Source organism: Caretta caretta, chromosome 11 (assembly GCF_965140235.1).
Source record: "Caretta caretta isolate rCarCar2 chromosome 11, rCarCar1.hap1, whole genome shotgun sequence".
Classification (NCBI taxonomy): Eukaryota; Metazoa; Chordata; order Testudines; family Cheloniidae; genus Caretta; species Caretta caretta.
Genome location: NC_134216.1, coordinates 40468411 through 40485571, shown reverse-complemented (window position 1 = coordinate 40485571; position 17161 = coordinate 40468411). Strand labels below are relative to the sequence as shown.

At 42.3% G+C, this 17161-nt stretch overlaps 1 protein-coding gene and 1 long non-coding RNA gene across 5 annotated transcripts in view; one reads left to right on the top strand and one right to left on the bottom strand.

Moving 5' to 3' along the window:
- The window catches only part of DYNC1I2 (dynein cytoplasmic 1 intermediate chain 2), a 43189-nt gene extending 30037 nt beyond the window's left edge, over positions 1-13152 (bottom strand). Inside the window, exons 1-3 of one of the 4 annotated variants that reach the window (XM_048868553.2) lie at positions 12915-13152; positions 10857-10974; positions 8685-8799 (exon numbers count right to left, since the gene is read on the bottom strand). In XM_048868553.2, coding sequence (XP_048724510.1) covers positions 8685-8799; positions 10857-10964 — 223 coding nt within the window. In that variant the 5' untranslated portion in view covers positions 10965-10974; positions 12915-13152. The remainder of the gene's footprint in view (positions 1-8684; positions 8800-10856; positions 10975-12914) is intronic. The other 3 variants (XM_048868555.2, XM_048868554.2, XM_048868556.2) reach the window with 3 other exon arrangements.
- Positions 13153-13333: 181 nt separating this feature from the next.
- On the top strand, positions 13334-16371 carry LOC142068544 (uncharacterized). Its single transcript, XR_012664372.1, has 2 exons — positions 13334-13997; positions 14864-16371. It is a non-coding gene; the product is annotated as an uncharacterized LOC142068544 (long non-coding RNA).
- The last annotated feature ends 790 nt before the right edge of the window (positions 16372-17161 follow it).

The window sequence follows — 17161 nt, the reverse complement described above, 5'->3', positions numbered from 1 at the left end:
CATGGGTCAAAAAGGCCACATTGCCAATGCCTACACTGCTCCTGTGTCCAGACAGAGGACCCAGTCATGGATGACTCTATGGTGTGGATTTGCAGAGACTGTGACCTGTAGTCCCCATCACAGAAAGCCAGGCTAGAGAGGTCATCCAGTGTGAGAGTTTCCTACTGGTAGAATCCCTCAGGGAGCAGGTGGGAAAGCTACAGGAGGAGGTGGCTAGGTTGAAAATGATTGAAAATATACACATGGAGACCTCCAAGACTGAGGAAGCAATCCAAGTGGGGAGGCCAGCAGTAGCACCACCAGGGGAGGAGGAGTGCCTTAATAGGCAGGAAGCTGGGTGCTGGCTACTTCTGCTCCCAACCCACCTTCAATAGAGGCCACAAAAAAACCCTCAAAACTAGTTTTCTACCCTGGCAATGAGGAATCTCTCCCAAAGGCGACGCAGGAGAAGCCACATATCCCCAAGGCTGGAAGAAATGTGGCCACCAGTCCTGAGAGAAAACCACCTGCTGGTAAGATATAACCATGGGCAGATCAGACGTGACTACAGGCCTCTGGAGGTGAGGGAGAGGGAGCTGGGGGCACAGGTGGCGGTGTCATCAATCCTTCTGGTCAAGGGTAGGGACCTAGGCAGAGAGAGAGACAGACACATCCTGGGATGAATGCAAAGCCATTCGGTCACAGTGTTGCCAGGAGTGCTTTGACTTCCCTGACCATGGGATGCTGTTCCAAGAAGAAGGGACTGCTGAGCAGAGAGAGGATCTATCTATCAAGGAAGGGAAAGAGCATCTGGCTGGCTAACCTACAGAGGAGGGCTTTAAACTATATTCAAAGGGACCAGGAAACAAAAATCCACAGGTAAATCCAAAACATGGAGATCTGGATGAAGGGTCAGAATCTGGGGGGAACATAGGAAATCATAGGAGGGGAAATCTAATCAACATCTTAGATACCTGTACATTAATGCAAGTAGTATGGGGAATAAAAAACTAAAAATACTAGTGAATAACCACAATTACAACATACTTGGTATCACAGAGACTTAGTGGGATAATTCATGTGACTGGAATATCAATATAAAAGGGTACAGCTTGTTCAGGAAGCACAGGCAGGGACAAAAGGGAGGAGGGGTTGCTTTGTACATGAAAGATGTATATACTTGCATTGAGACTGAGACAGAAGTGGGAGGCAGACCTGTTGAAATTCTCCGAATAAAGATAAAAGGGGTAAAAAACAAGGATGATGTCCTAGTATGAGTCTACTATAGACCATCTAACCAGGAAGAAGAGTTGGAAGAGGCTTTTTTTAAACTAACAAAATCATCCAAAGCACAGGATGTGGATCTTCAACCTGCCAGACATCTGTTGGGAAAATAATACAGCAGGGCACAGATTATCTGACAAGTTCTTGGAATGCAATGGAGACAACTTTTTATTACAGAAGGTGGTGAAAGAGACTAGAAGGAAGAAGTTATTTAAGATTTAATTCTGACAAATATGAAGGAGAATTTGAAGGTGGAAGACAGCTTGGGTGAACATGATCATGAAATGGTCCACCTTGATTATCACTACAAAAGGTTTTTTTGTTTTTTCCCCCTCTCCTGCTGGTTAACAGCTCACCTTAAGTGATTACTCTCGTTACAGTGTATATGGTAACACCCATTGTATATAAACCTCCCCACTGTATTTTCTACTGAACGCGTCCGATGAAGTGAGCTGTAGCTCATGAAAGCCTATGCTCAAATAAATTTGTTAGTTTCTAAGGTGCCACAAGTACTCCTTTTCTTTTTGCGGATAGACTAACACGGCTGCTACTCTGAAACTTTATTTTATTTCAGTTTTTCACCAAAAGAGCTAACATAGGGAACATAAGTGTAAATAAGCTAGGATCTGTGGAGGATGGGAGAGATCCCAGAGGACTGAAAAACGGCAAATATAGTACATATTTATAGAAAGAGGAATAAAGACAACCTAGGGTATTCTAGACCAGTCAGCTTTACTTCGGTACCTGGAAAGTTAATGGAGCAAATAAACAGTTTGTAAGCACTTAGTTACCACCGTTATTTTCTTCTAACAGTCAACATGGATTTGTCAAGAACAAATCATGTCAAACCAACCCAATATCCTTCTTTGACAGAAGCCTTGTGGATATAGAATGGAAGCAGTAAATGTGATATATCTCAACTTTAGTAAAGTTTTTGGTACTGTCTCGCATGATGTTCTCATAAGCAAAATAAGGAAATATAGCCTAGGTGAACCTGCTGTAAGGCGAGTGCACAACTGTTTGGAAAATGATAGTGTAGTTATCAATGGTTCAATCAAGCCAGAAGGGCATAAAGAGAGGGGTCCCTTAGGGATCTGTCCTGAAAGCAGTTCTGTTCAGTATCTTCATAAATTATTTGGATAATGGCAGAGAGAGTACACTTGTAAAGTTTACAGATGATACTAAGCTGGAAGGAGTTGCAAGTGGTTTGAAGGACAGTATTAGAATTCAAAATGATCTTGACAAACTGGATAAATGGTGTGAAATAAATAGGACAAATGCAAAGTGCAACATTGTCATAAATATAAAAGGAAAGGGAAATATAAAGAAAGGAAAGGGTAACCACTTTTCTGTATACAGTGCATTAAAATCCCTCCTGGCCAGAGGCAAAATCCTTTCACCTGTAAAGGGTTAAGAAGCTAAGGTAACCTAGCTGGCACCTGACCCAAAATGGCCAATGAGGGGACAAGATTCTTTCAAATCTGGGGGGGGAGGGTTTGGTCTGTCTGTGTGATGCTTTTGCTGGGAACAGATCAGGAATGCAAGCCTTACAACTCCTGTAAAGTTAGTATGTAATCTAGCTAGCAAATGCATTAGATTTTCTTTTGTTTAATGGCTTGTAAAATAAGCTGTGCTGGAGGGAATGTGTATTCCTGTTTTTGTGTCTTTTTGTAACTTAAGGTTTTGCCTAGAGGGATTCTCTGTGTTTTGAATCTGATTACCTTGTAAGGTATTAACCATCCTGATTTTACAGCGGTGATTCTTTTATCTTTTCTTTAATTAAGAAAAATTCTTTTATCTTTTCTTTTTAAGAACTTGATTGATTTTTCATTGTCTTAAGATCCAAGGGTTTGGGTCTGTGTTCACCTGTACCAACTGGTGAGGATTCTTATTCTTATTATTATTTCTTCCCCAGGAAAGGGGGGTGTTGGGCTTTGGGGGATATTTTGGGGGAAGACGTCTCCAAGTGGTCTCTTTCCATGTTCTTTGTTTAAAACTCTTGGTGGTGGCAGTTTACTCTTCAAGGACAAGGCCAAGCTTGTACCTTGGGGAAGTTTTTAACCTAAGCTGGTAAGAATAAGCTTAGGGGGTCTTTCATGCAGGTCCCCACATCTGTACCCTAGAGTTCAGAGTGGAGAAGGAACCTTGACAAACATGCAGGAAGTAATTTTTCAAACAACTGCACAAATACAAAATGGGAAACAATTGCCTAGGAAGTACTGCAGAAAAGGATCGGGGGGGGGGGGGTTATAGTAGACTGATCACAAGTTAAATGAGAGTCAACAATGTAATATTGTTGCAAAAAAAGTGAACATCATTCTGGGATATATTAGAAAGAGTGTTGCAGGGAAGAGATGACAAGTAATTCTTCCACTCTACTCAGCACTCTACTCAGCACTGATAAGGCCTCAGCTGGAGTACTGTGTCCAGATCTGGCTACCACACTTCAAGAAAGAAGTGGACACATTGGAGAAAATCCATAGGAGAGCAACAAAAATGATTAAAGGTCTAGAAAATGTGATCCACATGGAAAGATTGCAAAAATTGGGTTTGCTTAGTCTGGAGAAGAGAAGACCAGGGGAAGGGGGAGGCATGATAAGTCTTCATGTAAAAGTTTGTTATAAATGGGAGAGTGAAAAATTGTTCTCATCCACTGAGGACAGGACAAGAAATAATTGGGCTTAAAATCGCAGCAAGGGATATTTAGGTTCGATGTTAGGAAAAACTTCCTTAGAGTAAGGGTAGTTAAGCACTAGAACAAATTATCTAAGGAAGTTGTGGAATCTCCATCATTCAAGATTTTTAAGAACAGGTCCGACAAATACTTGTCAGGGATAGCCTAGATAATACTTAGTACTCTCTCAGTGCAGGGGACTGGACTAGATGACCTATCGAGGTCCCTTCCAGTCCCACGTTTCTCTGATTCTATAATCACTGCCATGAAAGTAATTAACCAATGAAAACAATCATTTGAAGGTTCCCTGGTTTTCTACACCAAATTTTGCCCCAATTTATATATGATGCAACCCTGTTAGAGACATTGAAACTACATGGAGTGAGAGTCAGGACAGATTTTGACCCTCTAATATACACTAAAGTTAAAATGCTTTTTTCTTTTTAGGAATCTCTTGTTCAACAGAAGACCACACAAGTGTTTAATGAAAATTCTATCTTTATTAAATCCTCTTTGCACCAGAATTATTATTTTTTAAAGAGACAGCACTATATAGGTGGAAAGGAAAGACTAGTGTCAACCTGAGTACCTACTCTATGCCTCCTAGAGTATTTGCATTTGTATGAAGTTTCCATTTTTTTAAAAAACAACTGTTATATACAGCATAGCTGAGTGATTTATCTGTAGTACAATGTGTATATGCTAAAGAAATAGATTCTCATTACCAAAGTAAATGGAAGATCTAATCCAGGGTTTTGGAAAATAATTCTTATTTCTGATGTTCTGCCTATTTAAAAAACCCCTAAAGTTGCTCCTCCCGCAAAATGCTTTTCTTGCAGTGGAAATTACATTTAGAACTCTCCAATACATGTACGATAAAAGCAGATCTAAAATATTGTAATATGAGTAGAAAACAGACTAAAATTAGGCAAAATGTTAAAGGAATTGACAAGAACTAGTCCTTTTAAACTTATTTACCAAAAGGCAACTTGTAGTAGCCTATCACTTACTTGTAGTAGGCATATATAACTAGTAAACAGATTTTCAGGTAAAACCATGATTTACTACATCATCTTCTACAGTACTTAATATTTGTAGTATTGATTATGAATAAAGATGCAGTGAAGAGGTTTGAGGCCTAATCTCTTTAGGCTCTGTTACTAGACTAAAACTTGCACACTCTTCCTAGTTAAGAAGTGGGCTAGTGGGAAGAGCAGATCAGAGGACTGTTAAGAAAAAGATTTGTGCACAGGATCCTTATGATAAGCACAAAGAATGTATTATTTCTAGATCATTCTCAAGTTTAGTCTGCGATACTGCAATGCCCCCTTGTGGAGCATGTCATTTCCAAGAAGGCAGTCTTCTCCTTGGTGGGGACAATGTCTATTTAATGCATATGTAATTATCTTACAAGACTGTCCAAATAAGGATGCTTAATTTTGGTTGTTAGAAGATAAAATTTTAATGATTTCTTGAAGCAGTTTTGTGTTTCACTAAGTAAGTATTGTTAGATGTTCAGCTGCATGTGTGTTCTCCCTGTGTGTTGCCCTAGCTCTACGCAGACAGACGGCATAGCAGACCTCGAGCAAACTGTCCAATAACCACAAGATCCGTTAAGGTACGAAGGCACCAGGCCAGGTTTATTGCAGAAAAAGCACAGCAATAACACCTGGCAGACTCTAGGAGGATAGTAAGACATGTATGCCCATGACATAGCTCTGTGAATGGCAGGACTTTCCATTCCTTCCTTGGCTGGACCAAGATACTCTCTCAGGGCATGTCTACACTTACCTCTGGAGCAATCGATCCAGCGGGGGTCGATTTATCATTCCTAGTGAAGATGCGATAAATCAACTGCCGAGCGCTCTCCCATCGACTCCAGTACTCCACCGGCGTGAGAAGTGTAGGCGGAGTCGACAGGGGAGCGTCAGCAGTCAACCTACCAGAGAAGACACTGCAGTAAGTCGATCTAAGTACGTCAACTTCAGCTAAGTGGCGTAACTTAGATCGATGCCCCAGAGTGTAGACTGATACAAACAAATTACGTACTACCCCTGTGAGATAGTTAGTTACTGCCCCTGACGTGGCTAGTTATCACCCATCTCCTTGTACATGTTGGTTCGATTAAAACATCTCTATTTATCACTCTGTTATCCTGAGCTTATCTTTTAGGAGGGGGGTCAGCATGTTCCCTATTCTTGGAAAATATTTTTGTACCATCCTTGATACCGGGATGTTTTGGTACCACTCTTCTGAAATGTGTTTGCATATGGACTCTGTGCCTAGCACTTCTTAGAAATGTGTGTTTCTGCAACATCAGCCCTATTCTTGCCCGATTCTGTGAACTTGCAAGCAGGCAAAGCCTGATGTTTGCTCACAGCCTAACTTTTGCTAACTTTGCGTTATATTAGCAAAGCTTGCCCACTACTTTAGCTCAGGCCTCTAACACAAGGGCTTATATCTCAGGCTCTCTTCCTACTACAAGTATATCTTCTTACATCAGGGTTATGGTGGTATTTAAGAAAACGTGGATCAGAGGATGAGTTCTTAAAAGTGAAATCCCATATTCTATCATTAAGGCAATATCTAATATAGGAAAACCACCTTACTGGAAGTCTACAGAAAGGAAAAACTATCAATACCTGTTTACTTTATACATTTTTCCAATACCACTCTTTCCTTTGAAGAAACTTAATTTAACCTGAGTTAGAGCTTGATCAAAGCTACTGCTTGAAGTTAAATATAGCCACTGAAAGGGAGTGTTGTCCACTGTCACATGCAAGCAAGGTCCAGGCTTTGGACAAATGGTTCCCTGCCTGAAGAGTACCAATTTTGTTAGGGCATGGTTTTTCAGACAATTTTCCATTAACAGTTATACCTTATAAACCCATTTCTTTCAGAGAGATGTACCAGTTCATGGCTTTCAGACTTTCACAGACAGCTAGTAAGCATATGCTTGTGGACTTCTGAAAGAGTCTTTCATATTATTTCAGCAGAACTATCAAACCACCATTTCTCCTGAATGGAAATGTCCTAAATTTTAGTCTACCAAAAATACACAGAGAGGAATGGATAGTTTGTAACATATTGTACTGCTAAAGACGCCAAAACACTGAATGGCAGGCACAGAGAAAGATACTCAAACATCTGTGGAGTACAATTGCCAGAGTAATGATTTAAGGGCAGGATTCTACCCTCACAAGCCATTGTAGGTCATTGCTGAAGTTTATGGAATAAGAATATTTTTAATGGCATCCCCATGGTCACTTTCAAAATACACAGGGATTGTTTCAAGACCAGATGCAACAGGGTTGTCAGCGAAGGATCATGTCCATAATGGAAAAGCAACTACCACACTGCTTCATACTTGCAAGACAAGATTCACAGTGAAAGCCCAAATCAAAAGGATAACTTGAAATTCTGGGTGCTCAAAAACTAGTGATGAGAGAAGAGTCTGAGATATAGGATGGAGTTTAAAAATACTTCTCCAGTCTGATTTTTTTTTCAGAAAGATATGACTAAGGAAAACCAAAGTCTGAGCAATCAGACATACCTGATATACAAGCCTATCCAAGAATGGGGTAGGAGCTGAGGCTAAAACAGGGAAAGAACAAGTTAAGAACAAGTATATTTTCCTAGACAGTTAAAACTTACATTTGACCTTGCTGTTACCCCCACTATTGGAAGTGAAAGCACCTTTAGGCCTGACAGAAGACTGCTGTGGATTTTAACACTCTGTTCTGGTAACATTTAACAGCATAAACAGAAATGTGTACATGTAAGAAATTACAGAATAATCATGTTAGTGTTGCATATGTGTAAATTGCAGAGTAATCAAGATAATAACTAAAAAGCTAGAAGAGACCGGTCTGCTTTAAAACTAAACTTGTACGGACAGGGAAGAGAGTTAACATGGCAATGAGAAATTAGTACATATGTATAAGAAAATATAACCAGAAGTTATAAATAAGTTTGTGTGATGAAGGGAGACTGCTGTATTGTTTGGTGCTGGAGGATACTGATGAGTTCGTCCTAATGAACTTCTCACTTGTAACTGATCACTACTCCGTTTTTTCTTAATAAATATTTGTTAGACCCATCGGCTGATTAAGTGAACCTCAATCCAACACCCATAAGATTGTGTTGGTGGGAGGGGGAAGTAGTAGAAACAGAACAAATGCACAGATTGATACATTACTGATAATGTATAGTAATTAAAGTCAGTGATTGTGGAGAAGTGGAAAATCGCTAGCCAAAACCCTGCCTGTTGACAGAGGACAAAATACCAATGTGCTGTTCAGGGAAAATAGGAGGAAAACAAAAATGTATGTTATTTAATGCAGACCAAAACAGATTCCCAATAATTCACTTTTGTTTATGCTCTGAAGAAATCTTACTTTTGACATATACTCCTCAATTTTATGTACCAAAGATACTTTAAATTTAGATCCCAGTTCTCAGAGATGGTCTTAAATATTGAGCAGATTTGCAGAGTTCAACATTTTACTCACAATATTTTGTAAAAGAAGAGAGATCGAGCATTTAATTGTGTGCACTGAGGCACATCATTTAGGATTGACACTTATGACAAATGGTGAACTATGCAGGACAAATTGTGCCAAAGACAAGAGACAGAAGCAGGCTAGAACCACTGAGTCAGTCATTTAATTTTCATGCTTTTAATACAAGTGCTACATTCTTAATGTAGGATACGAGGGATGAAACAGTTAACTGGTACTATTCTTACCTATAGGAGAATCTGGTGTTAATCCCATGCTTTGAAGCAATGCTTCAGCTTCTCTTCTTTTCTTTTCAAGATCAGACTCTTCTTGTACAGGAAGAGCTTCCTTCTTCTGATCAGTCTAAAAAAAATTTCAGGAACAGACACAACCTTTATGAGACAGTATATAGTTGGTATAAAACATTTTGTGGTTTCATGTGTGAGAAAACATTTAGTTTTTTTTCCAGTATTCATTAACATCATGAGCAGAACTTGGAAAAGTCTGATCTAGAAATCCTCAAGCTCCTTTTGCAGGGAAAGTCAAAGAGCTATATGTTCCTTAATGAGATAATGGTCTGGAAAACCTCTCGAATGGCAGTAACTGTTACAAAGAAAAATACTATGGGTTTGGGACAGCAAGGAGACAGACTGAAGCTTGGCCAATGGTGTGACAGGACACTCTGCCCGATATGGCAAATATTTACAAGCTTACTAATTAGGAGAATATATAGATCATATGCTAGTGGGCATGAACATATTTAGAACCACTTCTCTGTAGGTGTGTACATGGACTGCTTAGATTTTCTATACAATCACATAGGTTTCACAAAATGAAAGAAAGGGAAGGGTGAAATAACTATATTACTCTGTCTTTACGCAAAAACACAACTGATGGATGCAATGTACAGTTTAAGTTAAGTTGTTTCTTGCAACACTCCACAAAACAAAAGGAAAAATCAAGTGATTAAATGCTTCAGCATATTATTCAAAATAATAACCAAAAGATTGTTTGGGCCAAGGGAATTTTAGGATTAAAGTACACTCAGCTCCCAACAACATCACTTCAGACTAAAAATTAAATGAACTATCCTCCAACTGGTCACTGAAAAAAGTCTACAATAACTGATGTTCTAGAGAGAGAGAGAGAGATCCATAACACATCATTAAGTTTAAACAAATAAGTCTATGTCTACTACTTATTAACTTGAAGAAATATGACTCAAATTCAAGTTGCTCATACCATACAATAAATTTATCTCAATCACATAATTAGAGTACGATCATTGGCACTTTATAAAAAAGAATAACAGTGACAAAGATAAACCAGTCATTCAACCGGAATCCTTTGTATAGGCGGAAAAACCTAGATAAGTCAATTTTCTCACTATGTTTATGGTTAAAGATAAATGTCTACTCCTCTCTTGGATACACATAATATTTCCAAACCATTGTATGATTTCTCCTAAATCAAGGAGTTCCCAAATATTATAACAAGCCCCCGATGATGTGCTATCTGTATTATACATGATTCCTGGAAAGTGCAAACTGTCAATACACTTTTCTGTGATCACTGGGACATGAATTATATTGCAAGATATTTCTCTGTCTTTTCTTTACATATGAATCATGCTTCTGGCATGTTCAGTAACGTGCTGTTTTAAGATTCTTAACAGCTCATAACTTAAGTGCAGAAAAGACATGAACGAAGGCCTCAGTTCAGCAAAGCATTTAAACATGCTTAATTTCAAGCACATGCTTAAGTGCTTTGTTGAACGTGTGCCAATGTGCAGCAGAAGTCTCTAGAGTATAACTGCCAACTGTGCACTTAAGCAATTGCTTGGATTTCTTTTTACTGATTATTAATTCTATCTTCCAACATGCAGAGTAGGTGGCTTTGACCTGATTATTGTTTTGACTTGAAAATGCAGGTTGAAGATTAGAGTTGGCTAATGGCACAATATTCTACTTGGCCACCGACAGCACCGATAGTCATTACTGAGGGACATATTGAAAACTACATTTAAGAAAGTACTTTAAATTAAAAAACAAAAAACCAAAACTTTTCACAGTTTATGCAGTTTGTTTACTTTCTACAGGTGCCGCCCTGATCACTGATTAGTGATCTGACTAATCACTTCAATTTTCTGTTTCTCATGCACTAGTATAATGCTATTATGTTTGGATTTCTAACAATGCATGGGGAAGAAAAACACTCATCAAAATATTTCTATTCAGAAGTGGTGTTAGTCCCCCTTAAAAACAAAACCAAACCGCACATTTAAGTTTTAGCCCTACCCTACTTGACAGCATACCTTTCAGTAACATGAAGCAAATTAATAACTTACTAAGTGCAAAACAAGTTACAGGACATAAGCAAATATTTGATATTTTTCTTGTTGATAAAATTTAGGTTCTTACTTCCTTTTTCTTTCTTTCTTCCTCCTTTCTTTTCTTCTCCTCCCTGATTTGCGCCAAGCGTTGTTTTTTGCGCTCTAACTCTGCCTTCAATTCACTTTTGTCAGACATGGCTGGAATCCTGATCAAAATGAAGTGATTATTAAACAAGTCATATAATACTGACAGTGATGTATTTTTAACACAGTGGACTTCCATGATTTTTCAAAAAATTAGTCAGTTTGATAAAAATATACTTATCTGACCTACTAAGAACAAAGCTGTGAAACAAAGCCTTAAGGAGCCACCTAAACATTCATTACATCATATCCAGATTTCCCTCACTCACCATATCCTGCTGGCTACCAAAAGATTAGAGTCTCTAATCCGACAATGTGTCTCTGCATATGAAGAGTGTCAACTACATTCAAGATCCAGGCATAGGACAGTAGGAAGGAAAATATCAACGAATAACGTACTGCCTTTGTATTTAAGTTCATTTTAAAAGTTGCTGTTTAACAGCATATTCCGTAGTACGTAGCTGTATTAAATCTATATTCTGAATCATATGAGGAACGCCAACTTTATTATGAACTAAAAAGCAAGGTAAGTATAATTTATTAGAGAACACAATTTGAACTATACAAAATGTAGATTACTCAATGTTTTTCTGTATATTTATTTTTTGTCTAGTGTTTACTGTCAGGGATTCCAGTGTATTTTTCAAAAGAAAAATGAAGACACAGGTGGATTCAGAAATACATGGTCAATTATATGTTATATTGTGAACACAGCAAGGTTTCCCAAATTCAACAGGTTGGTAGAAGTGGAGAGTTCATCCCCATTAAACGAAGGTACCAAAAAATTAAAATACAGATCAGAAGAGCTGTATGTGTATGGGGTGGAAGACTAAGATCAAATTTGTTGATGAAAAAGAAATCCAAATTATGTCTGAGGAAGTTCTACAGTGAACAATAGGAGGAGCCGTGAATGCCCTTAAACCCTGATCCTGCTAACAGTGATGCACGTGCTTAACTTTAAGCCCAAGTAATGGAACTATTCAAGTACCTGAAATTATGCACTTGAGCAAATGTTTGCAGATGCAGTGCTTTCCAGAGATGATAAAGCTAAAAGCCGTGAACTATTAATTGACAGCTGTTTCTTTTTTCACATACATGCATGTGTGCATGAGAAAAGAAACATACCAGAAATTTCATATATTTAGTCCAATGTAAATGTTGATTTTTTATATTTACTTTAAACATAAAATTGCCAATTGATTTGTTTTTAAGATCGTCAAAACAACTTAAGAGATTAATACTACCATTGAATATTTTTGTTTAGTTTTGTTTTAGTTTTTAATAAAGGAATTGGAAGTTTAATACTAAATTTACAAAGCATAAATTATGTAACGTGGTGGCTCCAATACAGAAAGCCAGCTTCACAGCACTGCTGCAACTGGAAAAAGATGAAAAATTGATCTGATTAGGTGCGTCTTCCTGACCCAGTACATTATCACCAGAGACGCCTGAAAGGGGCCGTGCCAGCGGGGATAAGCGAACAACGGGTGAGAGAGCTCGACGGGACACCCGCGCACGGTGGCTGTGTTGTTGTTGTTACTACTGCTGCTGCTGCTGCACAGACTCGTGCTGTCACCCAAAGGTGACCGCATCGGCGCACCCTGGAGCCCTTCGGGCTGGAAGGAGACGCCGCCAGGATGCCTAGGCTTACCCGGGCTTACCCGTTACAGCAACCGCGGCGCTTCAGCCCAAGGCCCCCTCCCCACAACACAAGGCAGCAAGCGCCTCCCGAGAAGCCTGGCAGCTCCGCCTGAGACAGGGGCCGACTCTCCCCACCGCCCCAGCCTATCGCTTCCTACTGCCCCGCGTGTGGGGCCGCCTCGCCCACCACAGTCCATGGGCGGAACCTGCTCCCCCTCTCCCCACTGCTGGCTTCTCCTCCCCTGGGCGGCACCGGGTGTGGGGGAAGGGCGGGCCCGACACCTCTCTGCCGCTAGCGGTGGCTGGTTCAGGGGCTACGGGGCGCTCCCCTCCCCCAGAGCTCGCCGGGCACGGCGCTAACCTGACAGCGGGGCCTTTCTCCGCTTAAAGCGCCGCTCGGAGGCTCCGCGCCCAGCTCCGGTTTCGCCTCTTCACAAAGGCGGTGGCAACGTCGGGGGGGGCCGGGAACCTACGGCAAGCGCGGAAGGACACACCAGCGTCTCCCGATGGAACGCGCACGCGCCGCAGAGCTCAGGCGGACACATGCACTTCTCGACCCGAATACACTGGAACGGTTGGCAAAACGCTGCCAACCCAGCCCAGGAGGGCTGAACTCCAGCGGCACCTAAATGGCATAAAATAAACCCACCACTGCTCCCTCGGTATCAAAGTACGGAACTACGGCCGAGGAGATCACCGTTCCCAGCATGCATAGCGCCGCCAGAAGGCTAACTCTTCCCAGCAGGTAACGCGACCAGGCCGCAGCCCTGGGAATGGAGCAATGCATTCTGGGAACGATCGTTTCAGGAGCTGAGGCTGCGAGGAGCACTGCATGCTGGGAAGTGTAGTTTCTATAGGCCACATCGGCACACTGGGAGCGTACGCAGCCGTGATGGAGCGCAGCGCCCGAAGCGGGCGGTGGGTGCGGTCGCGGTGTCCCCCTGGTCACTAAGAAGGCTCCCAACGTGTGTTCACTGCTGGTGTGAGGACATGGCACTGCTGGGCCCCAAGAGCTCCCATCCTTGTCACATTCATGTTGAGATGAAATAGGGACGGGGGGAGGCATTTCCCACCTTGCTCTGGCTAGGGACACAAGCAGGGACATCGCCTGCATAACCCTCCCCTTCCTCACCTGCTGCCCTCTCCACTTACTGACATGTCTGCTAGCGGTGGGGCAGTAATGTCACTGGGTTCATAAAGAAGCAATTTTAACAAGGCTATTAGGACTGTCACTGTTTTGCGCAGGGTGATACCAAAGTCCCTTAAGTGCAAGTGCCAGGCCAGTAGTCAATTTTCACCCACAAAGTAACTGCTCTGGCTCGAGGGCCAAGCTGGATGACGTTACACAAACAAGCTGTTTCAGTGCAAGTACCAAGCTGGGTAAAGATACACAGGACACTCCCATGTGAGCGGCAAGCTGAAGTTCCACACCAGTCACTTCAATGTGAGTACCAAACTGGGTGAAGTTACAAACTAGCTGGTTCTGCAAGAGGATAGAAATGAAATTAGATACAAATTACTTCAGTATAGGTACCAAGCTAGGGATGAAGCTGTGAACTAAAAACCTGCTTTGACATGAGTGCCAAACTAGAAGTGAAGTTACACAAATAAACCAATATGAATGTCAGACTGGGTTAGATGAGATTACATGTATCCCAGTCACTTTGATGCAAGTTTTGTTAGTGTAAGCAGTGTCAGGATGAGCTCCACCCTGACATCTGGTGGTGAGGTGTGGCAAGTTGTGGAAGAGAACTTCAGGGGCCGATCTCATTTGCATAGGCACACCCACCACGCCTAGAATGAGACCATAGCTGCCCAAATGGTCACTTTGGCTGCTGTCGGATCCCCAGTGTCTCTGTTATTGGGGCAGGAAGAATAAATTGTTATTACCCTGATTATGGGAACTGTGCTTGGAACTGTATGTGGCCTTTTGTTATGATGGAGGGATTCACCATCAACTAAGTAGCACTCGCTAGGCAAGGGTCATGGGTTCCAAAACTGTGTGAATGGAGAGAGGCTGGGGACAAGTATTAATACTTGGGGGTAGGGGCCCCTTGGTGAGGGCATTACATGCTAATTGCACTTCCTCCTCTCTCCACTATGGAATATCAGAGCTAATTTTGATTTCATTAGAAGTCTAGTTATAGGCTGCTGAGCTCATGTCGGGCTGACAGTGTACCAGCACTGGGGCTCCCCTACTACAAGCTGAATTCACCTAAGAGCTGAAATCACTGAGTGTTGTGTTAAGTAGTGGGGGAGCCTGAAGGTATATTGTGGAGCAGTTTGTGGGACAGCTGGAGTGCCTTGCAGACCAGCTGGTGAAGCAGTTCCACACGGAGCAGTTTGTGGATGGCAGGAGCTGCTTGCGGGCCCTGGAGCTGAGCGAAGGAGTTCGTGGGGCGGCTGGCGGAGCGGAGCGCAGCTGAGCGAAGGAGTTCGTGGGGCGGCTGGCGGAGCGGAGCGCAGCTGAGCGAAGGAGTTCGTGGGGCGGCTGGCGGAGCGGAGCGCAGCTGAGCGAAGGAGTTCGTGGGGCGGCTGGCGGAGCGGAGCGCTGCTATGGAGCTGTCAGCTTCAGATCATGTAAGGTGCCTCTTACCCCCGTCCCATTTCCACCCAGGTTGGGAGGTAAAGCTCCGCAGATAGACTTTCGAACTCTGGGGCTGCCCTGACCAGGGACAGAGACTTTTGGGGCATTGGACTTTTGGGACTTTGGGTGATTTGGGGTTGCTGGACTCAAGAACCAAAGGGAAAAGGGCATGCCCCAATTAGCTTGGGGTGGGTTTTTTTTGCTCATGGGTTGTGTTATGAATCCTGTTGGTGGTGTTTCCCCAACATAATGCCACATTGTTTCTCTCTGTTATTAAAAGGCTTTTGCTACACTCAGACTATGTGCTTGCGAGAGGGGAAGTATTGCCTCTTGGAGGTGCCCAGCGGGGGTGGTATATATTTGTCCCAGGTCACTGGGTGGGGGCTCGAGCCGGTTTGCATTGTGTTATTGGAATGGATCCCCTAGATATTGAACCCGGCCCTTGTTGCTGCCAACTCTGACTGGGCAGAAGGGTTACATTAAGCTAGAGGTGATGTTGCACACAAGCTGTTTCAATGTGAGTGCTGGGCTGAGGTGAAGTTACACACAAACAATCAGCTTTGATTCAAACTCCAAGCTAGTGCTGAAGTTATACACAAAGAAATCCTAGTTTAATAATATGGTTAGTCGGTTAGTAAGGTTAAGACAAATATTCCAAAAGATAAAGGGTTGCCACTTGTCCACTGGGCTGCCCTTTTGAAGAGCTGCCCTTTTTCCTGCTGGTTAAGCCAAAGCCATAGGCAAACCTTGCCACTCTCACTACAAGACTCGATCCTTCAAAATGCTGATCTCTGTGATCCTGAGTTAGCAAATCAGTTACGCATACACTTTAAGCATGTTATTAATGTGGACTACTCATATGCTTAAAGTTGAGCACATGCTTAAGTGCTTTGCTAGATCAGAGCTAGAGTGCACAGCACCCTGTAAAATCGAATCCGTAGAACAGTGATACTCAGACTGAGGCTTGCAAGCCACAAGTGGATCTGTGTCTCTCCTTTGCAGAACATGATATGAAAACACTGTGTGATTTAATTATTAACCAGTCTAAGTTATTAACCAGTCAGGATGGTTGTACTATGTTATTAACCAATTGTAGTTGATAAAATAATAATATTTGGTCAGTCATTTTGTTGTGAGAAATATATATACACACACACACAAAATATTTCCTCTGTCAAACTGTTTAAATATGAATATATAGTACTATAGTAAATGAAACAATGAATTCACACTACTTTGGTTCTTTCGCGTAATGTTGATCACTAATTTGGCGCCTGAACCCCTGAGGCCAATATCACTGCAGTAGAGCAAAGACCTGCATTAGTTAGCTCAAGAGTCGGGTCCAGATCCTCAGGTGGTGTAAATTGGCATAGCCCATTAGATGTCAATGGAGTTGTGCTAATTTACATCTGCTAAGGAAATGCTCCAGTGTCTCCTGGTTGGCTTGCTTTTGTTCTCAGGATATGTAGTCTCAAGCCTGCATTCATGCCACTTCAGGCTGTGATTTTGTTATGTATCATAAACTAGAGGTCCCCAAGCAGTGGGGTGCGACCCCTTTGGGGGGGCAGAGGAACATTCGGGGGTCACAGTGGGGTCCAGGTCAGTCCCCACATGGGACAGGGAGGGAGTGCCACCCAGCCCTGCTCTGCCCCCAGCTCTGCTCCGGCCCTGCCCCCAGCTATGGCCCAGCTCCTGCGCCCAGCCCCTGACCGTGGCCTATCTGAGGCTCTGGCCCTGGCCCCGCCCGAGCCTCAGCCCCCTTACCCTGTCTATGTTCCTCTTCCCCCCAGGAACCATGGCCCCAGCCCCAGCTCTGGGGAGCCACGGATGGTGTCATGGAGGGTGCGACCCTGAAAAGTTTGGGGATCACAGTCATAAACTAAGCAAGTTAGTACATGACTTATATGTCTCCAAAGAAAACTCAGATTGCTGCAAGAAGCAGTGTTGACTATTCAATAGCTTGTCTGTTCTGTGAGTCAGTACTGAACCATTGACCTAGAATATATTTAGGGGAAATTAGA